At 36.9% G+C, this 27,083-nt stretch overlaps 2 protein-coding genes across 12 annotated transcripts; one reads left to right on the top strand and one right to left on the bottom strand.

Moving 5' to 3' along the window:
• Nucleotides 1-13,115: 13,115 nt before the first annotated feature.
• LOC112187799 (probable RNA-dependent RNA polymerase 3) lies at nt 13,116-26,520 on the bottom strand. Of its 6 annotated transcripts, none has more exons than XM_040514634.1 (20): nt 26,099-26,520; nt 25,964-26,015; nt 25,625-25,745; nt 25,417-25,546; nt 24,846-24,920; nt 24,079-24,271; nt 23,432-23,630; nt 23,258-23,345; nt 23,001-23,144; nt 22,363-22,428; nt 22,168-22,239; nt 20,973-21,079; nt 16,886-17,052; nt 16,482-16,710; nt 15,436-15,661; nt 14,863-15,011; nt 14,167-14,323; nt 13,879-14,026; nt 13,612-13,768; nt 13,116-13,536 (listed from the first exon to the last, which is right to left on the bottom strand). In XM_040514634.1, exons 2-19 carry the CDS (start codon nt 25,968-25,970, stop codon nt 13,671-13,673), a joined length of 2,376 nt encoding a protein of 791 aa, XP_040370568.1. In that variant the 5' UTR covers nt 25,971-26,015; nt 26,099-26,520; the 3' UTR covers nt 13,116-13,536; nt 13,612-13,670. The 6 variants fall into 6 exon arrangements, with proteins under 6 accessions (XP_040370568.1, XP_040370571.1, XP_040370569.1 ...); XM_040514637.1 differs by having other exon boundaries at nt 13,116-13,533; XM_040514635.1 differs by having other exon boundaries at nt 25,964-26,009.
• LOC112187800 (ATP-dependent zinc metalloprotease FTSH 2, chloroplastic-like) lies at nt 17,406-20,003 on the top strand. 6 transcript variants are annotated; one of them, XR_005806485.1, is made up of 6 exons: nt 17,406-17,478; nt 17,606-17,765; nt 17,908-17,986; nt 18,614-18,740; nt 18,817-18,871; nt 19,484-20,003. XR_005806485.1 is itself a non-coding variant. In XM_024326738.2 (5 exons), exons 3-5 carry the CDS (start codon nt 18,659-18,661, stop codon nt 19,752-19,754), a joined length of 408 nt encoding a protein of 135 aa, XP_024182506.1. In that variant the 5' UTR covers nt 17,418-17,765; nt 17,908-17,986; nt 18,614-18,658; the 3' UTR covers nt 19,755-20,003. The 6 variants fall into 6 exon arrangements, 4 of the variants coding, with proteins under 4 accessions (XP_024182506.1, XP_024182507.1, XP_024182508.1 ...); XR_002931229.2 differs by lacking the exon at nt 19,484-20,003 and adding an exon at nt 19,113-19,458 and having other exon boundaries at nt 17,418-17,765; XM_024326738.2 differs by having other exon boundaries at nt 17,418-17,765.
• Nucleotides 26,521-27,083: the final 563 nt, after the last annotated feature.

Genomic DNA, 27,083 nt, shown 5'->3' with positions numbered 1-27,083 from the left:
AAAAACAACATCAGAGAGGCCCAAGAATCAGGCCCAGCCCAAAGACCACCACCCCCAGTAGAGGGCAAGCGCAGCAAGCAAAACCTCCAGCAACCACCGAGCCCCAACGCCATCACGCCATCGCCACGCGCCATAACATCACCTCGCCGAAACCCATAGCCGATGCTCCGCCCGGACACGCCACAAACAGCCCAGCACCAAGCTGACAATCCCATCTAGGTCCAAATGCGAGATCGACATTAGATCCCTCCGGGATCGGCACCGCCGCAATTAGATCTGGACAGCCACAACCCAACCAGCCGGGACGATGACATTAAGAAACACCGCCGGAGCCCGAGATCCGCCGCTACACCAACTGCTACCATCACCCACAAACCGAGAAGGCCGATCGAGATCGATTCGCCAACACTGGAACGACAACCCAGCCACCAACCTAGAGCCACACCTTAGCCTTGGAACCCCTCCACAGCCTCCCCTCCCGGACCGGAACGCATAGACGGAGGAGCCATCGGCGTTTGGCCAGGAGAGAAAGCACGCCTTCGGGTTTCCTGTCTTTTTTCTCTCACGCGTGAGGCGTGTTCTATTATGTAGCTAGGGTTTTTACTACTACTATAGCTGATTAGAAGTGAATGTATTTAAAATCCTTTAAATCATATTCGGAGGTAGAAGCAGCAGTGGCTACATGCTTTTGATTTGATTCTTTCGTTTGTTTTCACACTTTCATTAGAGTTGATTTATAGAATATGTAAATAAGATCATACCAAGAAAGTGTTTCTTGCTCTCTATTAGAAAATATAGATGTCATAGATATTATAGCGAATTTACTTTTGTTTGTCTGATGGTTTGAACATGATTTGCTACTAAATATGAAATTTGCTACTAACTATCATTAACATTTTATAGCATTATTTGTTATGGATTGTGAGCCTTTATGTTACTGACTTTCAATGGTATTATTTGCTACTGACCATCAATAACATCACTTGTTATTTGACTGACCATAAGTTGCATATTTGTCATGATTATTAGCAACAATTACAAATCTTATCTTGTTAAAAAAAATAAATACAACACACAACTATTGCTTTGCTTGTTTTGAGAAAGCAATTCGTGTATTGACTTTTAAATATGCAATATCATTATTTACCACTGAACCTCAGTAGCATTATTTACTATTGAACCTTAGTAGGATTATTACTAAACCGCAGTAGCATTTCTACTAAACCGCAGTAGTATTATTTTCTATTGAATCTCGGTAGTATTATTTGTTATTAAGTGTCAAGAGTTATTTTGCAGTGCTGTTTGCATATCTTTTAATCTTTTATCGCTAACAATTATCTTGTTATGTTTTTTAACAGGCTTTCTCAGTTTACATTGAAATGAAAATAACATCATTATTTCGTATGTCTTCAATGACTATTAATATTGAAGATCAATAACATTGAGATATCATTGCGAAAGAAGTGTGGCTGCAGAGATGTTTTGGGTTGCTATATATAGATGGCTTGTAATTATTTGGAGTCAGATTTGTAATACTTTACTTGCCTTGTTATAAACCATAAAAGACCAAGCTGTGAATAGTTGATGGTTTTTGTAAGATTGAAAAATGGTTTGGCGAACAATGACATACATATATAGTATTGGGAATCTTTTAAGGGTTAATTTGGTAATTACAAGCTCTCAAAGCCCGTTTGAAGATACAATGGCAGTTACGAAATTATTAGAAACTTTGATGTTTATTCTAGCGTGTCTTATGTATGCATTGGCCGCATGGTACATATTTGAATTCTTCATCCGCATGGATTTTTGACCGCGAGACTTTACCTTATTGGTAAATAGCCCTTTCAAGTCATTTCAAAATTTAATCATTTTAGACAATTATTTAACTACAATATGAGTTTACAGGGTGCCCTTCTAATGAGGACTACTAAAATGAGAACTAGTTTAAGACTTGCTAATCAACTATTTAGGAGACCCACTTTTTGATTACATTACAGCAAATCAACCTTTAGATGTTTATGTATGCATGAGTAGAACACTTCTGAAAATTTTATTCCAAATTGTTAATAGTTAAGGTACCGAACTAGATCAAATCAATGGACGAATCAAATCTGTCAAACATGAAATGTTCATGTTCATAACTAATAAATCATAATATGAATGCTTTAACGATTTTTGATTTGATTGAAATATTGCATAAATGATCTACACATAAATATCTAAACATGTAAATGTTTATTTGCGAAAATGTGATCGAAAAGTGAGTCTAAAAAAAAAGTCATCAATCAGTCCTCATTTTAGTGGTTCTCATTAGAAGGGCTTTCTAAATTTATATATCATATATAACTACTATATATAATATATCATCATAATAAAATATTTTTCTAAGTTTTCATAAATTTTTCTTTTATTTTTTCTTATTATTTTTGTTCAAAAAATCTTTTACTTTATTATATTTACCCATTGCACTTTTTTGGCCGTCAGATTAGAAATTAAGTAATTTTATATTTATTTTTTTACTTTCTATACCAATTAATCTAGGCTCTCCATTTTGAATTGAATCAATGTAGAGTGAATCTTGGCCACTTGTTTTTTGACCGTTGGAAGCCCACAATGGCTCCTGCACTAGCTGGGCCCAATGTCAGCCACATTTATGATGCATCTCCAGCGCGTGTGAAGATTTGGACTGTTATTTTGTCGCGTAGCACGATAGTTGAAGTCTTCTTCACCTGGCCTATAAGAGCTCGTGTCTCCTTTTATGTAGCTGCCATCTGGGACCCATCACTTGTCTCACCCAGCCAATATGACTTTCATCCCTCGTTTCTTAGTCAAAATGACTCAAGTTTTGACTCTACAATTCTTTGGGTTGGACCAGCTAAAAAATAGCTAGGGTAGTCATTTTGGCTTTTGACTAAAGGGTTGGAGTTGCTCTAATAATAACTAATAAGTTTACTGTCTTAACGGAGTCCCAGTTAAGTTCACCATCTTAATACTACGAGTAAAGCAAAATTATGTACATTCTTTTTTTATAGAAGAAAATTAAAAACTACAATGAAAAACCATGGAGACAACCTCCACCTATATGATCCAAGTGGAACACTGGGGACATAGTAACAAGGAGACAAAAATCAAACTGCAAGAAGAGTTCTGTCATGGCCAAGACTCGCCAACTTGTCAGCTATAAGATTCACTTCCCGAAAAATATGCATGAATTGAACAAATTGGAATTAGCTAGCTAAGAGCTTAATATCCCGAACAAGTAGCTTAATTCTCCAAGTTGTTGTAGTTCTGTTAAGAATACTATCAATAAGAACTTTAGAGTATCCCTCTACCCATATGTGAGAAAAATGATTGAGGAGAGCATAACTAAGTCCAGCACAAAGAGCAGTTGCCTTTGCTATCAAAACACATGTCTGACCAATCTTCTTGGAAGCAACAAGTAAAGGATTACCATCTTCATTTCTAATCACAAAATCAATAGAAGCCACACCATTTCTCAGAGCCATCAAAATTCAGTTTAACCATTAAGGAATCAAGAGATTACCATTTAATATGAAAGGATTTTGAAAATTTCTTTTCAGGAACATGAGGATTAGCCTGATAGTAACTATTCAAAACAAACAGCCCCATAAAAGGTTTAATGAGGGGAAGTAACTAGCAGCCGAAAGACCAACTTGTTCTTAGAATTCCAAATATACCAAGTAATGAACAAAATATGAGGTATGATATCAAGGAAAATATCAGATATTTGAAACAAATGCTGAAGCCAATCTATAAAACTACCATGCTAGTTTAAAGGAGTAAATGAATGAGTAAGATGCCAAACTTGTGAGGCAAAGGAATAGTTCTGAAAAATATGATCAATAGTTTCAATCTGAGAATGACAGAAGGGACGGTTAGGAGAAATATTATTATTATAAACAAAAAGTTTATCTCGAGTTCTAAGACGATTTCTAATAAGAATCTAACTTAGTATCTTTATTATAGGAGGAATCTTTAGCTTCCAAATTTTGGATAATGAGGAGGCTCTAGAATGAGAAGGAATATTATGAGCTTGAGCCAAGTTGCACTGTTAATAGTTAACTTACCAGAGCTCGAGGATAAGGTTGCTGACAAAAGGACGAAAAGTCAACCTTAGTCATTTGGGCTACCTTCCATTTATTATTCTGAGTAGTAATTTTTTGAACAATATCCTTAGGTGACAGATAAGGAAGAGCATTTGTGTTCCATGTAAAATTATCAATAAAATCAGCATCAGTTAAAGATCAATTTAAAGAATTCCTATCTTGTTCATGAATTATAATATATAAAGAAAAGGGTAAAACTCAATTAAAGACCAGAAATAAATACCTTAACCATTACCTACAATCCATCTCATATCATCTAGTAAGAGCTCTCTTGAATCCAAAGTATCTTTCCAAGTAAAAGGGAGTGATTACATGCATTTTTATGCGCGTAAATGCGTAATTACGTTCTAAACACTATAATTAAGCTAATCTCCAGAGTAATTATTATGTAATTAATCGATTTTTATTTATATTGTAGTAAATAAGCGAAGTTGTGGATTTTGGAAGAAGTTGTGCGAAATTAGAGGAAAATGGGGTTTCCCGTTTCCAACAAAAGGACGAAAAGTCAACCTTAGTCAACATCAACGAGAAAGCGGACCCGAAAACCCGAAAATAGTGTGTGCAATTATAAATTATATCTTGATGGGAAGAAGATTATGAAGAAAGAAAAAAAAACAAAATAAAAATAAAAATGTATATATAGAAAGAAGTTACGGTTAAGCTTTGTTTTAATTAAACTTTGGTTTAATTAAACTTTAGTTTAATTATGTGGGAGCTGCATGCACGTGCCATGCATCATCAGCCACCATTTTCTTTCTTTCTTTCTTCACCACACCAATCAGGTTCTGACACCTCATCCATCACCAAATTTCATTTGCTCTCACGGTGGCCACACATGATTAAACCCATCACTGTTCTCTCTCTTACCAACACCGAGACCCTTAGAGACCCAATTATAAAAACCATATTATTCTCACTCTACAGAGGATAGCCGCACACCACCACACGTCCACAATCCACACTTCCATCTTTCCCATTCTCTCGTCCACTACCCACATCACCTCACACTCTCTCATTTTCCCTTCTTCATTTTTAATTTCATATTTTTGGGATTGGACACTCAAGGCTTTAAGGAAATCATTAAGAGCACATCTTATTTTAGGTAGTTGGGTGAAGAAATTCTTAGTTTATACTAGCTCATAACTAGGAGTGACCAAGCTAACTCTCCCCTCTTTTCCTTATTATAAGTCATGAGTATAAATTATAAATTATAATTTAAATCATACACGCAGTGAATTATAAATTATATCATACACAACCATTGTTCTGAATAAGTACTTTAAGTTTTTTTTTTTTTTCCTCAATTTGGTTGAGTGATCTCATTGAGCACTAGACCAAAAGACCAAACAAAAAAAATCAAAAATGGTGAACTTATTCTAGAGAAGTCATTGGAGACTTCGCGGGACTCCGGTTGTTGAAATTCGATTTTATCGGGCGATCAGTCTTCAGATTCCCGTGACCAGAGTCTGGGGTCTGGTTTTATTGCCTCTTGATAATACCCAATAAACTTTTATTGCCCCCCAATAAAAATTTATTAGGTTTTATTAGTAATAATAAAAATCTCCGGCAACCTCCGGATCAGTGACCGAATTCCGGCTTCTGGTTTTATTGGCCCTCGATAAAAATTATTGGCTTTTATTGGGGGGTAATAAAAGTCTCCGGTGACCTCTCGAGTGACCTATAAGATCTCCGACCACCTCTTTGGGGACCTCTGGCAACTTTCGGCTAGTGACCAGAGTCTGGCGACTGGTGACCGGATTACGGCGAAGTCTCTAATAACTTTTTAATTATTTGAAGGGCAAACTTGTTTTTTTACCTTTAAATTGGGTAAGTGTTACCTTTAAATTGGGTAAGTGGGCACACAAATCTTTTAAGTGGAGTAAGTGGACATTTCTTGAGACAAATTTGGGCATTTGGTCAAGAGCCTTTGTAACTAAAAATCGCACTGCAAGCGTTGGTTCGATGCGAAATATCGATTTTCGATTTCAAAACGTCCACCCCTACTTGCCTTTTATACCAAAGCCTCCATTGATGGGCCTCATCTTCTTTTTTTCTTCTCTTTTCTTTTGTCTAATAACATCAACTTTTATGAGAATCCTTTAGAGATGCAGATAGTGTCAAATAAAATCAAAACTTTACCGACTAGGCGACAAAGTGCTTTTGGCGTTTTGCACTTCTTTTTCTTTATTTCATGGTAGGAAAGTCAGGTCTGCAACACAATGAAAAAATTGTATTAATTGCTCTATGTAAGTGTCATCTTTCCACTATGTCACTCCTATTGTAAAGCAAACGATGTTGTCAATGATGCAGCCATTGCTAATTAGTGCATTTTAAAATGTATAGGTTTAGCATAGTGTCCTCTTAGTATCTTGAAACATTCATTATAATCTAGAGTTTAGGCACCATGTCCCCCACCTAATCCCCGAGGTACGATAACTAAGATCTAAATACTTCCCTTACTTGATACAATTCGTACGTTTGCGAAAGTATATGATTCAAGTCAGGGAGCAAGAAGACTTTTTTGGAGAAGTTAAGAAATGATGATTTTGAAGGTACCCAGGGGCGGAGCCACTAAGAGTCCTAGTGGGTCCCTTGCCCCAATCAACTGTTTAACCTATATATATATTATATTAATTAAACATATACACTTCCTACTTAACATGCAGACTAATTAATATACTTTTCGTCTCGTTCATTAACACTAAGGGCTTCTATTCTCTAAGAAAAAGAAAAAAAATAACTGGAAGTTTCTAGTGCTCACTAAGTTGTGCAATTGTCTAATGATGTTAAAATATAATATAATATTAGTAATTTATGTCTATATATCTATACTATTATTAAGAGAAGAGAGTTTGCTATTCAAAACTGATTTTTTTTACCAATTTAACCTTTATATATTAAAAAACTATAAAATATAATTGATCAATAGGGATAATATGGTAAATTGTAAAATAAAAAATAAAAGAATAAAAAAAGCATAAAATGTGGTAGTTGTATGAAGAGTTTTTTCACTACCTTTAACTTATCTCCACACATATAGTGGGTGGGTCCTGCTAGTGTTTATATAATAGGGGTCCTTTTTTTTTTTTTTTCTTTCTGTATTATCAATCATAGCTGTTTCTTTTCTCTTTCTTTTTGGCACTGCATCTATTTTCTTCATTCATGTATAAAAATATAGTTCTCCTATAAAAAATATCTGTTTGATTTTATATATTGAGAAAGATGCTTTTACTAGTATAGAAGATGAGACTAATATGGACGATTTCCAAATATGAAATCTCATCAAGGACATTTACTTATGTAATTGATATAAATTTTATTTTAAAAAATTAATATTTTGATATTATTATTAGTGTTCTTAATTTTGTGCCCCAGTACGTTCAAAATCTTGGATCCGCCACTGCCTATATAGGTAACTAATTTAACCCACCAATTAAAGGGTTCAGCAAGAACCTTCCAACCTAACTTAAAATTATATACAGTTACTCATACATGTAACCGCGTCACAATTAAGTTCACCATCATGTTCATAAATTAATATTGATAGGTTGTACACTATGAAGCAAGCAACGCCATTTTTATGGTTTTTTTCTAGAGAGAGGAAGCAAGAAAAAGCTGCCGGTTGTGGAGGTCAGAGAATCCCTAAATTTTTCTCGTCTTGTCTAATCACATGAAAATAGTATTGGGGTTGTGAGGCCGGCCTACTGTCTAACTGGTTATTTACCCTTTGAATAAATCATAATATACCATTCAAAAATTGATCAGGTCTCCTTAGACATTGTCACATTTGGTTTTGGGAGACGACCAATTTGGGCATATACTTGTAAGGTGTCTCCTCTGGCCACCAGATTGAAGTGTGAAAATCATACACAACCGTTGTTCTGAATAAGTACTTTAAGTTTTTTTTTTTCTCAATTTGGTTGAGTGATCTCATTGAGCACTAGACCAAAAGACCAAACAAAACAAAAAATCAAAAATGGTGAACTTATTCTAGAGAAGTCATTGGAGACTTCGCGGGACTCCGGTTGCTGAAATTCGATTTTATCGGGCGATCAGTCTTCGGATTCTTGTGACCAGAGTCCAATAAGTACACTGAGGTAAGGTTAGACCGTGCTTTAGGTAATCTGGAGTGGTTGAATTCTTGGCACTCAATGGACTGCTGCACCCTCACAAAAGCTACATCAGATCATTGTCCTATTTTGCTATCATGTTCCAAGCTCGCTGTTGTTCCACGGTCTCCCTTCAGATTCCAAAGCTTATGGCTACACAAACCAGATTTCGTTACACTAGTCCGGACATTTTGGTGCTCTCTGCAATACTATGGTTGCCCGCAATTTGTTTTGGCGGCAAAGTTGCGTGCACTGAAAGGCATGTTGCAATCCTGGAGCAAAGAGCACGTTGGTGATGTGCATGTTCAGGTCGCTAATTCCAGAGCAGCTTTGGATACCATTCAGGCTGAGATATCCTTACACGGGCAAACGACTGAGAGGTCTGCTATTGAAAATGCTGCTCACACCAAGTATCTGTTGGACTTATCTCTTCAAGCAACTCTACTACGGGACAAGTCTAGAATTCGTTGGTTAAAGAATGGGGATAGAAACACTGCTTTCCTGCATAACATGATTAAGCTTCGGCGTCTTCACAACTCAATATCTTCTTTACTAGTAGATAATGTGGTAATCACTGATCAATCCGCAATCGCTGCCCATACTATGCAACATTTTCAAAGTTGCTTCACTAGTGATCCGCACATCTTAGACACAGGTTTAGTTGACAGAGTTATACCTACATTAGTCACTGCAGAGGACAATGCAACACTTTTAGCTATTCCCTCTCCTGAGGAAGTCTTCACTACGGTACAAAGCATGGATGGGAAGAGTGCTCCTGGGCCCGACGGTTTTGGGGGGGAGTTTTTCACTTTCTGTTGGTCAGTGGTGGCGCAAGATGTGATCCTTGCAGTTCAAAGTTTCTTTAGTAATGGGTTTATTATGCCGCACTTCAATTCCAATGTTCTAGTCCTTATTCCCAAGCTGCAAGATTCTGAGGCCATTTCGGATTTCCGGCCAATTGCTCTTGCTAATTTCGTTTTTAAAATCATCACTAGAATTGTGGCAGATAGACTTGGTCCCATTGGCTCAAGGATTATCTCTCCTAATCAGAGTGCATTTGTCAGAGGCCGCTCCATCATTGATCCTATCGTTCTCACTTCCGAGTGTGTCAATCTATTGGACCACAAGTGCAAATACTGGAATTTGGCAGTTAAATTTGACATCCGCAAAGCTTTCGACACACTAGATTGGAAATTCTTGCTTCGGGTTCTAATGGCCTTTGGGTTCAGCGAGGACTTTGTAACTTATATTCATAATATTCTGAAATCTGCACATATCTCAGTTAATGTCAATGGGCAAGCATGTGGCTATTTCACTTGTTCTAGAGGGGTTAGACAGGGTGACCCTCTGTCCCCATTATTATTTTGTCTTGCTGAGGAAGTTCTAAGTCGTGGCCTTTCATCTTTGATCGTCGGTAACAAGATGAAGAATATTGCATCACCATTGGGCATCTCACCACCCTCTCATGTGCTTTTCGCAGACGACATCATGGTGTTCCTTCAAGGTAAAGTTTCTCACTTGCGTAATTTACTTTCTTTCATGGATGAATATGCCTTGAATTCAGGTCAGGAGATAAATAAGGCAAAGTCCCATCTATTCTTGGGGAAGTATGCTGCGCTGAGACAGAATAGAATCTGCAGAGTTCTTGGGATCCAAGTTCATCATATGCCTTTTATGTATTTGGGAGTCCCAATCTTCTCTGGGCACCCAAAATCTGCGCACCTGGTATCGATTGCAGACAAAGTGCGGTGTAAATTGAGTTCTTGGAAGGGGAAACAATTATCTCAGGCTGGTAGATTGCAGCTTATTTCCTCTGTGGTCCATGGCATTTTGACCTATAGTTTCCAAGTGTATGAGTGGCCCAAAGCATTGTTGAAGAAAGTCCAAAGATGGATTAGAAATTTCTTTTGGAATGGGGATCCTCTCAAGGACGGCTCCGCGCTTATCACATGGAGCAAGGTCTGCACCCCAAAAGAACAAGGGGGGTTAGGACTAAAAAATATTTTTACTTTGAATAAAGCCTTATTACTGAAGAGATGTTGGGATGTGGTGTCTTGCGCATCGAGCTCAGCCAAGTATCTTTATGACAGATTTGTTAAAGGGGGTCTGCAGCCTTGTTCATATTATAAAAAATCTTAAATTTGGCTAGGGCTCAAGAAGCTGTGGCCATCACTTCTCAAAGGAGTTCAGTGGTTAGTAGGGGATGGCACTTCAATTAGATTTTGGAGAGATAATTGGTTCGGGGAGGTTCTAGTAAATTCTGCCAATTATGCTTTGGAGGTCCAAGAGCTTCTCAATGACAAAGTTTGCGATTTTATTAATAATGGGCAATGGTGTCTTCCTGCAAGTTTTTGTCTCACATTTCCAGAAGCAGCTCATTCAATTCATTCGGCGGAAGTCCCAACTGCGCCTACGGCGGATCAAGTGGTCTGGTCAGCCACAACATCTGGTTCTCTGACAACTAGAGAAGCTTACAACACCCTTGCTCCTCCTTTACCTGGGCCCTTGTGGTGTAAGTACACTTGGCATGCTGCAATCCAGCCTAGGAAAAGTCTTACAACGTGGAAAATTCTGATAAACAAGATTCCTACTGATGATTTCCTTCAAACACGTGGCACTAGTCTATGCTCACGGTGCTTATTTTGTAGTAAAAGTCTAGAAACCACACAGCACCTCTTCCTTACATGTGACATTGCTGCGGCACTATGGGCTTGGCTTCTGCAATTATTTCGGTTACATCCTCCTCCAGGTGTGTCCCTACTTGACTTATTCCAAGCTCCTTTCCTTTCTTCTCTTAATAGCTCCTCAAAATTACTGTGGTACATATCGGGGTGTAACTTGCTATGGTGCCTCTGGCTTGAAAGGAATAAAAGGAAGTTTGACAATGGAGAAATCAATCCTGTCAGATTAAAGCAATTCTTTGTATTATCTCTAAGAGAATCTGCAGGCTTGGCTTTTGCATCTTCTTCCACCACCTCATCAATACTGCCTATTTTTTCTTTCTTGGGCCTATCTCCTTTGCTATCTTTTGCGCCTAGGTACATCCCAGTGGTCTGGAACCCTCCACCAGTAGGTTGGTTCAAAGCAAACTCAGATGGTTCCTTTCATGATACTGACCATGCTAGATATGGTGGAGTTTTTAGAAACAGCGATGCAACATTCTTGGGTGCCTTCTCTTGTAAAGCATCTGTCTCTTGGGCTATTGATGCTGAGATGCTAGCAGTTATTGAGGTAATTAAGGTGGCTCGTGGGAGGAACTGGTTTCCTTTGTGGATTGAGACAGATTCCATGTTGGTTTTGCATTATTTCAGGCATCATAGCATGGTCCCATGGCGTCTCCGCACCCGTTGGAGGAATTCCATGAACTCTTTGACCAACAGCAGGTTTATATCTCTCATACATATAGGGAAGGTAATCGTGTTGCTGATAAGCTTGCAAATTACGGTGCCCTGAATATTGGTACACATTGGTGGAGCATAATTCCCCAATTTTTAATGAGTTCTTTTGGTCATGACTTTACTGCTAAAACAGATTACCGGTTTGCTTAAACGGGTTGTTAATTTCTTGTTCAAGTTAGCGAGTGGCCTAGTGCAGTACCTTCATATTTGTAGCTTTTCTTTTTTGAGGTGGTTTTGGCCTAGTCCCCCTCCTCATGTACTTTGGCCTTTCGGCTACCTTTTATTAATAAGATTCCTAGCGAGGGAAGAGCGGTGGGCCCCCGGTTATAGTGGTCCCCTTCGGGGTTGTGTGGGTGCTTCGGCACCCCTTTCAGACCATTGCATATGAGCTAATATCACCTAATCCTCGTTAGTTTATTAAAAAAAAAATGATGTTGTCAATGATGCAGCCAATTCTAATTAGTGCATTTTAAAATATATAGGTTTAGCATTGGGTCCTCTTAATATCTTGAGACATTCATTATAATCTATAGTTTAGGCACCATGTCACCCCCTCGGTATTCTACACTTTCATTAATCAAGGTTTGAGATCAGCCCAATAGCAGTTTTTTTAAAAAAAACAATAATATGGATTCAGTGTTGACTTCTGTTCTTCTTTTCTTGTCGAGCTGACTTTTGTTATATTAGCTGGATTTTGTTATGTGCTTTTTTTTTTTTTTTACTTGGAGACGTCAGTTTGGTAACCGCTCTCATAAACCAATGGAGGAAACCAATCAAACCATTATACTTTTTAGAGTTTAAACTATGACTAAGGGAAAAAAAAAAGTCCAGGTTGAGCCCATTGAAATGACAGAGGTTGATCTTGGGTACTGCAAAAACATTAGAAACGACTACACATGGCAAGGGAAAGAGGTACGTGGCAAATACAACCCCAAAGCATGATTAAAATTTTTGAAAATTATTCTATGCACCGACGGTGTAAGTGACCCAACACTTATAAAATAATCTCAACCCTTGATATTTATTATTAACTTTATTTTTAATAAACAAAAAGTGTATTTAATGCAATCTAACCATGCATTTATGTTGGTGCAAGTGCACGACGGCGGTGCTCTAAATAATCTCTCTAAAAATTTTGGATAATCACATAAATTGCAAACAAGTGGGGAACAAGAATAACTGTAGCATTATCAAACCCAGAAGTCCAGAACCCAAACTCCCGAAGACAATGATCAATAACAATCAGCAACCAAGACCACAGAAACATAGTTGAAGGAAACTTGAAGAGGCAATCAACGAGCATAGTAGGTGAAGGCAGAATGGCAGATGGCATTTGGAAACTGTCAAAACGGAGAGCAAGGGAACGGATGGGGATAAGGCAAAAAGAGTTTTTTTTTTTTTTTTGGCAATCAAGACAAAAAGAGTTGAGACCATGCAAACGATATGTCAGACAAAATAAGTTTATTCTCAACAGTAGAGTGGAGAGGACTCAGGAGAGCCAGGTATCTAAGTTTTGCAGTCTAAAGAAGTTCATTTCGGTCTACACAGTAGTGAACGCCCAATGGGAAAAGGCTATGTCTTGGGTTGGAAATGGGAAATTCATACATATATTACACATAAATACATACGACATACTTCTACAATAGTCACGTACGTCTCATTTTCATTACAAGAGCTCTTTCAAAACAGAAGGGGCAATGTTTAACCACTTCTCATCCTTTTTCCTAGCGTGAAGCTCGCACTGAGCTTTACCTGCAACTCTCCATGCGAAGGAACATTTTTTCACATCTCTTTTATCCATAGCATGGTCATAACATACATGATATATAGCGTGTGCCTCGTCCAGTATTTCATCCATCGGCCTTGAACTGTGCTCAAAGTCATCAGCCTTATACACAGCTTCTACAAATGAAAAGCAGTAAGCAAACATGAACATGAAATATTACTAGTCTCAAACTGCAATGTTTCAACCATCACCTTTTTATACTTTCTTATGACAATGGCAGCCTGATCTCCATCCTCATCCATGGCCGAGCTCATTTCAGTCCTGTACCGTCCATAACGTTTCTTCCATTTGGCCAAGCAGAGTTCGGGGACTTGATTAATATCAAAAAAATAGGAAGTTTCTTGATTTCTGAAGGATACAGAGGGAAATCAGCACGTTAAAAAGTTTAAACAAATCATGTTTTATCTTAATTTTTACGTTGATGACAGGCTAATACTAGAGTACGCTTCTTCTATCACCTTTGAGAAGAATTATTTTTGCTTGACATTTATCAACTTCATCATAAATTTCTCCCAAAATCGAAGATGAAATGTAAGTTTCTTCTTCTTTTTTCTTGTCCATGTAATGAGGGAAAAGTGACACCTTCAAATCTTTTGGAACTTCAACCTGTAGATAAAAGACAAAACCCAGTTTTAAGACGCAACCAATCACTTTGTAAAGAAGAAAAAAGAAGATCAAGGATCATGCAAAGCAGCCTAAAAATATAAAAACTACCATTCATTTCCCTTTCTAATGCTTGAACTTACCTTTACACCTTTCTTCGCTGCATCTAGAGCGATGTAGTATATATCAACCAACCTCAGTATCTTGTCCATTACGTCCTTCTTCTCATTACTATCTCCCAAAGTCAAGAACCAATCTATCCAAGCTAGCCAGTTATTAGCTGCCTCACTCATAGCAAAACTGAAACAGCAGAAATTTAGTGCAGTAAGACACAATGGATTTATATCTGCAAGACAAAATTGACACTCTAATAACACAGAATGAACAGTGCACGTTAACCCTGAACTATAGCCAGATAATGATAGCTCGTACTCTCGGTATCCACAAAAAAAAAGACATAGAGATCCACCCTATATTCTGCACCATACGAAGCAGGGTAGATTACTTTCAATTCATTTATGTAACTTCTAAACAAAATTTTTAAATTAGCCCGGTTTATATGCATAGTAATTACACCAGTAAACCTGTTAACTTGATGTTCAACAAATTACTTGAAATTAATGGTCACCAGCTCTTAGAATAAATAAAAGGAATCACCATTTGAAGTTTCTTTTTGTCAATATGCACATTGCTCCATCGCATGCTAACTAGAAAGTATATCAAAAGGTTTTAAAGATACTAAAAGATTGAGCAAAAATAAGCTACAACACTTTAAGAACCTAATTAGAACCAGAGCAATATAACCCAAATAATTGTGAATAGATAGTTTATTTGCCTACCTTGGTTGAAACCTATTTTTCAAGAACAATCTAAACATATCAGCTTCAAGATCTTCAGTGGAAAGCTCAGTTGGTCTATTACTGGCAACCTTTTGAGTTGATATTGATCCTTCGTTCCAAGGTTCACTTGGTTTGTACCATTCCAATAGCTGAAATAATTCCAATAATATGTGATTAAATATAAAAACTATATTGGATAACATCACTGATATAATGAGAACTGTCCTTTCTGGTGTACTACCAGAGAAAGAAATAGACAAGATATGAAACCATCTAAAAGCCTTACAAAGTTACAAACCACTCAAACTAATGTCTACAAAGATTTAGAGTATGGGTTTCTCTAACAACCCAATCTTTTCAAATACCATCATTATTTTCTTAACATAAAATTAATTGATAGTAAGAACATTATTAAAATATGGAGTAACAGAAAAGTGAGAAAACAAATGATAATTATTTAGTATGAAAAAATAAACTGCAATCCTATGCATAAATTGGCCAAGTATTTCTGGAGTCTATGCATGTTGAACTTTCATAATAGTGATAACTAACAATGCTTAGGTTAATGTCAACCTGAGGGTTTCTTGAGACCCAGTAAAGATCACCATCAAAATCTCCACCACCAATTTCATCAGCAACATTACGTGGTCCCTTGCAAGAGAAGAATATAGCATATCTGGCATCTCCCACAATGGATTCTAACTCCTTCACATAGGTGGCCTTCAAAACTTTAATATCCCCGAAGTGTAAACCAGGATACCGGTACACAAGTACCTTCCCCGACATTTGTCCGTCCTTACTACATATATCAATAGGCCAAAAGAGGTCGTGATAGGATCAGCGAACGTTATTTTCTGACACTACTCCATATAGAAGAGGAAAAACAACATGCGATTATCAAGACAGCAAAAATGTAACAAAAGCAATTTTGATATGCAAAAAAAGAGAGCAGATACAATCATTTGCTAGAAACAATTAGTTGACAATTCAAAGAACATAAAATAAATAGTTCCACAAAGCAAGGATCTAACAAGAACTATACTATTAGAGATGAATAAGCCAAGGTTGTTACAGAATAGACCAACATTGTATAATAAGCTAACATATTCCCTGACATGCAACACGGATCAAGTTGAGAGAGAGAGAGAGGACCAGAAACAAAAGGGTGGAGGCATGCAGCCCAACCGTACACCTTACAAAGAAAAAAAAAATGTTAACACTGAGGATTGAGGATTTCAAACTCATGACTTCCTACAAACCAAGGAAATGATACCTGATGTGTCCATAATTTCATATATTTTCAGGCCAACAATGCATTTCACGCTAACACTTGTGACATGGACCAAGAATTAGGTCTGTCAGTTTTCAAAATTGTTCTGATAAACTTTATGCAGGAACGTTGCAAAGTACTGGGTCTCATTGAAAGATAACTGAATCAATCTATTTCTTCTATCACACAACATGTAACTTAAGAAATTTTATAGCTAATGGCACATCCAATCAAAAGTAAAAAGACAAATGTGAAGTACAGCCAAAGGAATATCTCAATCTAATCTATCTATATTGCAACAGATATCATTTAACAGGGGGAGGGAAAACGCAACAGAAATTATACATACAGGATAACGCAGACTTCATCTCTTTCCAGAATCCCTGTTGGATCAGCTGTCCCCATCAACACATAAGAGTCAGGAATATGAAGTCTACCTTTTCTAAGACCAGTGCTTTCCTGCACACGCATTAAGTGTGACAGACGATATTGCAAATATGATTCTTCTAGAGGAATACCAAGTCTGATCATTGTTGCTCCCAAGAAATTGTCATCAATCTCACCATACTTCTCAGCAACTGTAGGCACAAAATCCACAAAAAATGTGGAACATAAAAATTACGAAATTGCTACAATTTTATTTAACCAAAACAAGAAATTAGCTGCCAATTTGATCCATAACTGTTCAAAAGGAAAGAAAAAAGAGATGAAAATATATCAGCTCTAACTTGTAAGCACTCTCAGATCAACCACCTTTGAGCGCTGCACGTGTCTTCCCGATAACACGATGAGCATCTTCTAAAGCATTTTCAAGTATCTTCATAAAGAAGTCTTTCGGTACACCTCCATACACTAGAAGTGCAATTATAATCCTTGACAAATAAGCTTTCCTAGGAGGAGCACTGGAGGATGATGAAAAACTGAAGTTAAAAGAATCTTATCAGATTAATAAACAACAACAAAAATGTAACTGAACTGTATGATATTCTTATTCATGACTAATTAGTATTACCAAACTCACCATCAAGAGTCAAGACAAGAGATAAAGTAATCTGGGGTTCACATCCAAAACCAATTGGCAATGGATGGAGTGGCCCAAACCCTTAGACCATCTCCAACGGAGATGTCAATTGCGATGTGGAAGCCCAACGTTAATATTTGACAGCCCAAACCCTTCTCCAACCCGTCTGTTTTTTACACGTGGATTAGACCAAACTCTCTCCTCTGTTCTCTTTCTGTCATTTAATTTTTTATTGTTTCTTACTTTCTCTCGGTGCGTCGACTCTCTCTCCCCTTTCACCGTTTTTCTTCCTTCATCTCACCCAGAACCTGCAGCCACTTTGCATGTCTGCAAATTTCTTCTCTCTTCTTGAATTACCGGAACAATTAGGAAGATCAAATAACAGTTGTGGTGCTCTTGTGAAGAAAACAAGAAAGCAATTGCTAATGTCTTTTTCTCGCTATTTATTTCAGTTGCTGCTGGAATCAATGCTTCGAATTGTGATTTTGTGGGGAGCAAGACGGAAGTGGGTCAGTTTATTTGTGCTTAAAGGAAGGAACTTTTTTGGTGTTGGAGGGAATTAGGATTTTGGGTGACTTGTTATTTGATAGTGAGCTTGGAGAGTTTGGAGAGGTATGGTTTTCTTTTAGCTGAAATGCTGAGTTGTTAGGGATGTGCTGATTGTTCATGGCTTCCTCGAGTGTGCTTATTCGGCTCTGTGTTCTGATTAATTTGATGACTGTTCAGTTGAATGTAAGGTTTGGTGGCTTTACAGGGTGATGTGGTAGAGAAGCTGATATATCAGATATGCAAGAACCCTCATCCAAATATTGTTGTTTTAACTGTTGCAGCAGGTATTTCCTAGTCCCCTCATTAATCTCATCTTATCATATTCCATATACAAAGGGACAATTCTGAAATAAAAGTGGGAGTCATTGATGATTTGAATTACACATTGGAGTCGTGGAGGGTATGTAATATAGATTTACATGTTACACGTTAAAGTTAGCACACTCTTCAACTGATGAGTATAGCAAAGTCTCCTAGATGAAGTGGGCTTGGTTTTTTCTTGATCTTAGTCCTGGCAACAAGTATCTTATTATACAGTATGTTCCTTATATATTCACTCTAATCATTACTTGATCTTTGTTATTGATGCTTTTCTTTTATGAGTTTCCTGCAATCATTACTTGAATTGGCAGAGAAAAAAGTAACAAGTAAAAACTTTCTACCCACTTTTGCTATGTGAAGATAATGCTGTTAACGTTTTCAATTTTTCTTTTAACTTACAAAAGGCACATTTTTGACATATATGGTTACTTGAAATGCGCAATATATCAATTCTGAGTCACTTCAATACATGTTGCATCTGAGATGTTAGCTTTGATTTCATTCACAGTTTTGGGTTATCTTCCTAATATCTCATTCCACATTGTTGCTCAATCTTAAACCTGTGTATGTGATCAGTTTCGATATGGCAGGTTTGTTCAACATAAGTTAGGAGGGCTATCTGTGTGTGTCTTGATATGAAAAGATGCAGCCTGATTTATCATTTGCGGATGAAGCATGACCAAACGTTTCACAGTTTACCAAAAGAGCAGCACAGAGGTACTTTTCTCGCAGCATAAAAAGTTTTCTGCATATGGGGTTTTAATATGAGGGGATTGATATGTTGTAATGACAGACGGAAAGAGCAAAAGTCTGGTAGCATACCATGAAGTTGGGCACGCCATCTGTGGGTAAGTCACATTTTAGTCTTTGACTTTTCATTTATTTTTAGAATTCTCTATGTGCTAGTTTTCAGCAAACCATGGTACATTCTTTGTACTAGTTTTTTCTTCATATTGCACCAATGATTATTTTGTTGGTGAGTTTGCCTTGTTACTTTATTGTTCAGGTAAATTTATATTGATATAAATTATTTAACTGTCTGAATTTTGTTGAGTATAATATTACTAATTGCATTAGAATTTTAAACAGATTTGGTATTTTTAAGTTTGAACTCATTCTGACTATCACTGAGCTAGTGAGCCTAAAACATTCAACTGAATCATGAACCTTCACAGTTAAATGCATTATTATCAAATGTTAGTTGATGAAGTTGAATCAATAAATAATTTTGTGGCTTTAAATTGTAGTCAAATTCTATGGTTCTTCAATCTTTTATGGGTTTTCTAACAATGATGATGCTCAAGTTCATCTTAAACTCGGTTATACACTCGCTCACCCATGCTTTCATCCAATATATCCAAACTCATCTTAGTTTTCTTTTTTGGTTCTGCTGGTGGCTCTAATAACTCTCAAGGAAAGTTAATAACCCACCTATTGTTCTCATTTTCTCTTCAATACAGGACATTGACTCCAGGGCACGATGCCGTTCAGAAAGTGACCCTAGTTCCACGTGGTCTTACATGGTTCATTCCTGCAGATAATCCTACCTTGATCTCCAAGCAGCAACTATTTGCAAGAATTGTTGGTGGGCTTGGTGGTAGAGCAGCAGAGGAAGTGATCTTTGGTGAGCCAGAGGTGACAACAGGTGCAGCTGGTGATTTGCAGCAGATCACTGGTTTAGCCAAACAGGTAACCAATATCCGCCATGACTATCTGCACATAGGAATTTAAACTGTCCAGCACTATGATCCTTACTTTCCTGAAAGAGATTTCATATCTTGTGGGATTTACATATGAAATGAATCCTATAACTCTGACTATATTGCTCTTTAGTGTAGCTCATTTTTGTTGCTATATATCAGTATATATCAGTTTGTATCAGTTTGTTGCTGGGATCTCGAGTTTGTATCAGTTTGTTGCTATATATCAGTTTGTATCAGTTTGTTGCTATCAAATTCAAGCTGTTTCTGTTTGTTGCTAGTTGACTGCTAGTTTTTTTGCTGTTTCAGTTTCTGTTTTCTACTATGTATTCCCATCTTGATGTATTCTCATAATCTCAATTGCATATCTTTTCTCATAATCTCTTCATGCATCTCTTAAATGGAACCATTCATTGTATGATCTTAGATTACAAGTAAAAAAAAAAAAAGGAAAAACAACATAAATAGAATTTTATATGTTAAAGTAATATTCAAATTTGACATCTCCATTGGAGCTAGAAATTGTCAAAATGTTGCTATATCAAATTTGCCATGTCATATGTCAAATTCAAATTTGACCAAAGCCAAATAACAAAGCCATTGGAGATGCTCTTATAAACCCATAAGAGGCAAGATCCCATTTTTCCCATGTGGGATGACATATATTCTCAACACGCCCCCGCACGTGTGGCGAATTTTCAAGCCAAACACGTGGACAACTTTGGATGACTTGGAGCTCGTGTGGCCGTTAGGCATGCACACGTGGGTAACCCGCTCTGATACCATGATAAAGGAATCTGGGATTCACATCCAAAACCAATTGGCAATTGATGGAGTGGCCCAAACCCTTATAAACTCATAAGAGGCAAGGTCCCATTTTTCCCATGTGGGATGACATATATTCTCAACAACAAGCAAAATTCATACCATAAAATTTGAGTATACTTCATATGGAATAATTTAAGTATACACAATACCACAAATTTTCCAACGCTGATGGTAATTTATGAGCAAAAATATTTAAAAATATCCTATTACCACAAGCTATAGACAATCAAATATAAATTATTTTGTTCAATTGTTAACCCTGAAAGCATTTCAAGATTCAACACTTGAAATCTGTGATTGAGAGAATGTATCCAATATATGCTAAAGTTGATACAGGAGAAACAGGAGAACTTCAAGTCCATAGCAGGTAACAAAAGGAATGAAATTTCATGCAAATAAAAGTGTGAGATGATGGATTTACCTTGTGCAAACTATTTCCAAAGAATTGATGGTTTCATTATCTGAAATCTTAGGGTCCTTCTCAACTTTACACATTGACGGTCGAATCTGCAGTGTTTTCGGGGGAAGCTGCAAATTTTGATATAGAAGAAAATTATTTACAATGCAAAAGAGTTCGAGAATAAAGAAATGACTAGTAACCAGAACAAGGACTATTCCCTAAAATTGCACTGCTATCAAGCATGAACATGCTAGGTTGTATTAGGTCAATTTACTTCAGTAATGAAGCCAGAATTGAATTAAAAGTGGAGTGTTACCTCCACCAGAACTATACAGAAAAAAAGAATGTTTCAACTGAGACAATTTGATTAACAGTAAGCTTCTTTTCATTGTACAGGCAAGTTCATGTCTGTAATTTTCTATCTCCAGATGACCTGACAAAGGTCAGACTGATCCCTTTCAATAAGAGCATTCTGTAACCGGTACTAATTAAACCCAACAGAAAATGTTTCTGGACAACAGTTGAGATTGTATTCAGTTCAGAATTGGTATCTTGCCATGTGCATGCAAAAACTCCTTTAGTGAACAATTCGGAGACGAATCCTTTGGCTTAAAATATAAATAATTGAAATGATGATTTCCTTGAGTCTCATTTGTATGGAATGATGTGAAAGTTGGAATTTGAATGAGTTTTCAGTGTAAGTACCTTCTTATGAACTTTGAAAAACACTAATTTCTTCGGTTAATAAATTTCAGAGAGCTGTGTTAATAATGTTTTTCAAATAATCGAGAGAGTGTTATTTCAAATTCCTCCTGTCTCAATTTAGTTAAAACTATACACTGTATGATTTCATCATGAAATAAAATTATTTCTTAAGTTCAATTTAGCAGTATGCTTAGAAAATCAATTCCGAATCTCCTTTGAAATCCTTCCACATGAACCTGTTATTATTTTATTCAATTATTGTCTCTGTGTGGTTTTCTATCTATCAAAAAGAAATCATTGATTCATAAATGAAGAACAATAACAGCTCCTTTCTACCCTCTCACACTCACTCACTCACACAGAGACAAACAGACAAATGCATACTGTATTCATAACAGTCCAAAAATCAATGTAATGGATATTGGAAATTTGCTGCAATGACAAATCATAAAACCAACATGAAAAGTAATTTATAAGATGTCCTTCCATAAGAAAATGATTGATTGCATACCCGCTTATTGACAAGCAAAGTTCCTTTATAAGCATTGCCTTCGTGAAATAGGCAGCACTGTATGAGCAATGGCTACAAGATGAGGATGAAAACAAAAGAAAGGGAAGTGAGAATATATTGGAATCCCACAAACGAACTCATGCAGGTCAACAGTCTCAAAACGAGAATTGAAATTGCAATAATGCAAACACATACCGGTTCTTGAGTTCGGAGATCTGATTTTTTCATTTCAATCTCAAGTTCATCAGGATCCGGAAGTCCCTGAATCACAAATCAAAGGATAAGCATGTCCAGAGAGGAACAGAAGACATTTTCATCTTTAGATTCCGAAAAAACAGAAGATAAGAACGGCATTTTTGAATCAGGAAAAACAACATAAGAAGATGACATGGAGTTGTAAGTCACAAAGTCAGATTAGCTCCACCACCAAGACATAGGAAGAAAATAAATAGTCCAGTTCCGGGGAACTTTGAAGCAAAAGTGAAAATTCATACTGGTGGAAGGCACAAAAGCCAATCATACATATTAGTCTTGCATACCAAGTTTCTAAGTAGTCTAACAGCATACTATTTAGCTGTACCCATTCTCAAATTATTAAGAGGCCCGTTTTTAAAACAGAAAATGACAGTATATTGCGAGAACCTTATAATTTCAAATACTACCACATAACTGAAGATTTAGTTTCTCGGAAGAAATCATTTTGAAATATCTATCTTGATAAGTCAAATGCCACTAATATTGAGGACAGTTCAACTATGATCATAGTAGATTTTAATTGTCATTTATCGCTATGCTTCATATAGTAAACATAAACTATAAATTAGAATGAGGACCTCCATGTGTTCCTCACTCATAAACTTTCTTTTGGCTTCTATCTTTGGACAAAGCAAAGCCAAATCCTCAGATATGAATCCAGTTCCATCTGTATGTAGAAGAGGTTTTCCATCTTCATTATAAACACAGTTACCAGATTCATCCTGCATTTCAAAGAAGAACAAACCGCATTTCAAATGGAAAAAACAACCAAAGAAAGTAAACATAAGCATCAATGCAAGAAGTTTCATTTGAAAAAATAGTTCAAGGACCAAACGCAACAGTTGACGTCAACAATTTCTTCAACTTTCACTAGTGACCAATCTACGTCCAAGGTCGTTGTCTTAAAAAAAATGAGTGGCAACCTGATTCGCCAACAAACTTAAGAACCATAGGAAAAAAGATTTATAAAGAAGCTGGAAAGAAATTTTTGTGCCATAAAAGTAGATACCTAGCCATGACCTTGTCCACACTTGGCAGAGTATCAACATGCATAATTAGACGTCTTCCTTCATGAATTGTTCTGTTAGATAACCAATAACCTACATCCCTGTCTACTGCTGCATCAGAGCTCACACGAACAAAATAACATTTTACGGGTGATGACGTGGGACTTCTGATTTTATCTCTTTTACCACCATCTTTAAAACCTGATTCATAACCATTGAAGGTAGACAGAAAAGAACGATAATCAATCTTACTATGATTCTCAACAACTCAATACTAAAAAGTAAACACAGATGTTCAAGGATCAAAAAGTAGGTTGACCTCAAGACAGCAAAAATAGCTTTAAAAGCCGTTTACGAATAATTATGTTTTACTATCCAACTATAAGTATGCGGAGCATTCAAGGATAGGTAATCCTAAAAAAATTATCTAATCAACAAAACAAGACAGTCAGTATGCAAATTCATATCTGAATGTGTGTTTTGCGATAGGAGAAGAATGAAGAGAACAAAAAATATCCTCAAAAACCTTAGGATTGTTAATCTTGGTTGATCCCTGGTTGCAGTTATGGACCAAAGAAATGATAGGGCAGTTAAAACATCTCAAAAAGTGGAAATTGAAATTCAACATGTGAAGGCTTTGAAAGCATACCAAAGAAACGATAGCGCCGCAAGCCAACAAAAATCCCTTGTCTCTCAACCTTCATATACGTAGAATAGTCATTATCATAAGAAGTCCTAGAACCTGTCTGAGTCCCTTCTTCATCAAACTTCACAATCAAAACATTGTCATCTTGACATAGTTTCTGTAGGAGAGTTCTTCTTTCATTTTGTAGATAGGGGCCCTGAAAAAAAGAATCAAATGAAATGACAGTGAATTTCTTATACAACTTCTACAACTGAGCAATCAACCATAGCAACAGCAACACGAATACAACAGAAAGAAAATAAATGCATGTATTCAGTGTAAACTGAGGAGAAGTCTTAGAGTAAAACAAGTAAGATATAAAATTTTGTCTTCCGCGACAGAATTGCAGACAACTAAGTATCCAGACAAGCTTTCCCCTTGAAAAAGGAGAAAAAGGAAAGCATTGTAACTTTATACATGTAACAGGCAGATTCCAGGTTGCCACTACTAAACTCGTTTAATGTGCATTGAAATGAACAATGCCACTCACATAATTAAATCCAAAAGTTACAAGTTTTCTAATTACTTTTGGTGAATAAGTTTCGAACTTGAAACAAGGCCTGACCCGAATACTCAATCTCATTGATTCTTTCAGTAAATGCATGGTGTTACTGATACCACATTTCATGATTGGTATAATTACCTACATTACCGCTTCTCTAAGCTACTTATCAAAGTTTGCTCCTTGTCTGTATGATTAAGCATATACTGTGGTGGGTAGACATACAAACCTTGAATGTGTAACTCCCATCTCTGGTAACATGGCACTCATAGAAATGTGTGCGTCTGCCATCCCAATCGAAATTCTACAATGCAAGAAAACCATAAAAGGGACATCAAGCAGATAATGGATACAAGGTCAGCTTATGCTTGTATTATAGGTGCTAAAAATGAAGCTTAAGATGAAAGAGAAAGAGGGAAAACTATGTAAGTTATCATCAAAAGTTTAACCTAAGGAGTAAGTCTGGCCAAGTTTAGAACTACTTCATACAATCTGAGTCTTACAAGGATAAAACTATTTAGCAGAAGAGTTTGAAAATGTGTAAGCTGTAGCTGAAATGATCTGTTTGATGCAAAGATATTCCATAACTAACTACCAGGGATCTTTTCTAAAAAATAAAAAATAATGGAAATGCTTGATTTCATATGGAAGTGGATTCCTTTAATTACATACTCTTTCATGGGACACTTTCGGTCTTTCATAAGACGTGAATAATAAGCAGAGCAGAAAAGCAGTCACAATCACTCAGTGTTTTATAGAACTAATTTACAAATGAGCAAGATTGAGAGAGTGATAATCACCAACTGTCGGTCTCCATTGCTGATATATTTATGTCCGAAGAGTAGCCAAACTTTCGACTCAAACTCTGCCATTGGCAAATCTTTCAAATGCTTAATATCCTCTGCGACTATAACATTCTTTAACTTTTCCCTGACAAATCATGTAATCAAGATGAGCAACAAAACCAAATAGGCAAAGGAAAACATAAGGCAAAAAACACTTCCATACTCTCTAATGTAGCTCAAGATCAGAAATTGTTTTCTGAATTCAAGAGTACCAAGAGCTGCCAAGTGTGCTTGTCCATGGCCTCCATATTTCTCTAGATCTGGCGACTTGGTTACAACCTCACCTGCACCACCAACTCAAATATAGCCCGAAACGACTTCAATACAAACATGAAACACCATTCATCACAGATTAATGAAATGCATGAAGTAAACAAGTAGAATATGACCTTGAAACCTATGATCAAGTTGCACTGGAGCAATGTTACAAGCCAGCGGTATTGTTGGATACAAGAAAGAGCTGATGGCTTTACAACCAGAAGAATATGGTGATGGTCCTTACCGTCCATTAATCACAGGCTGCTCGGTCCGATCACTGAATGCCTGACCTGCAACTACACATGGAGGCTATATAGAGTTTCGAATATGATCAAACCACCAATGGACACCACAATGAGAAGCAAGCATCATCAACTACCTGCGGAGCTGTACTGAAGTTGAGAACAAGGTGGCGTAACTGGACAAGTGGAGGGGCTTTGATCATAATAAGCGCGGACAGCTGTCGAAGGAGGAGGAGAAGCAGGGAGGTTACGGATCAAGTGCTTGATGAAACCGCCGAGACTTATGATATCTTGTTTGTTGAAGACTTTAACCAGGACCTCATGTGCACGTTCCTGGCTGATAGAGGCCAGCTCCCGCCGGACCCCGGCGTCCGGCCATGGTAGCTTTTTCTTAGTACAGATTCTACGGAGCAACTCCTACACCGGCGGGAGGTAATCTCACTTCTTCCATAGAGTTCAGTTGCTGTTCTTTCCTTTTTAGTGAGGTTTTTACTGTTTTAGTGCCGAAAGCAAAATATGGCTACGAAATCTTCAGAGGGTAATGATTAATAAATGGTGAATGGCGTGTTGTGTAAGCTTCGTCAGTGTAGAGTAGGAGTAGAGTTGATTGATTGGGATTGATAATATTGATAGGTTCGTACACTGTGAACTGTGAGACATGCAATTATTGATAGCTTCGTCATTCTTTATGGTGCTTTTCCAAGGTTGAGTCAGCATTGCACCATGCACCCTAAATAAAACAAACACCCCGGCCAGACGGGGTTACGTTTTTTCCGTCTACGTGCACGTGCTTGTTACAAAGCGAAACTCTCGTCCTCTCTTGTTTGCAGCCATACCCATAAAGAAGTGTTGGGTTTGGTGTCTATGGTAGAGATATTTTGCACGGCATGAATACATGGTATTAATTATTTGTGAAGCTGACAACTTATGCATGAAAAATTGATGCATGATCAAGTGCATGCATTGGGTATAAATGCATGATCAAGTTGATGCATTAGGAATAAATGCATAGTTAAATTCATATTTTGACCTCTCTAGTCTTCCTAGGGAGTTAATGTGGGAGATTGGTAGTTGATTCATGTATGAGCATTGATGAAATAAGTCTAGAGACTTCTATCAATG

Source organism: Rosa chinensis, chromosome 2, assembly GCF_002994745.2.
Source record: "Rosa chinensis cultivar Old Blush chromosome 2, RchiOBHm-V2, whole genome shotgun sequence".
Lineage (NCBI taxonomy): Eukaryota > Viridiplantae > Streptophyta > Magnoliopsida > Rosales > Rosaceae > Rosa > Rosa chinensis.
This window is presented reverse-complemented; position numbering and strand designations above follow the sequence as displayed.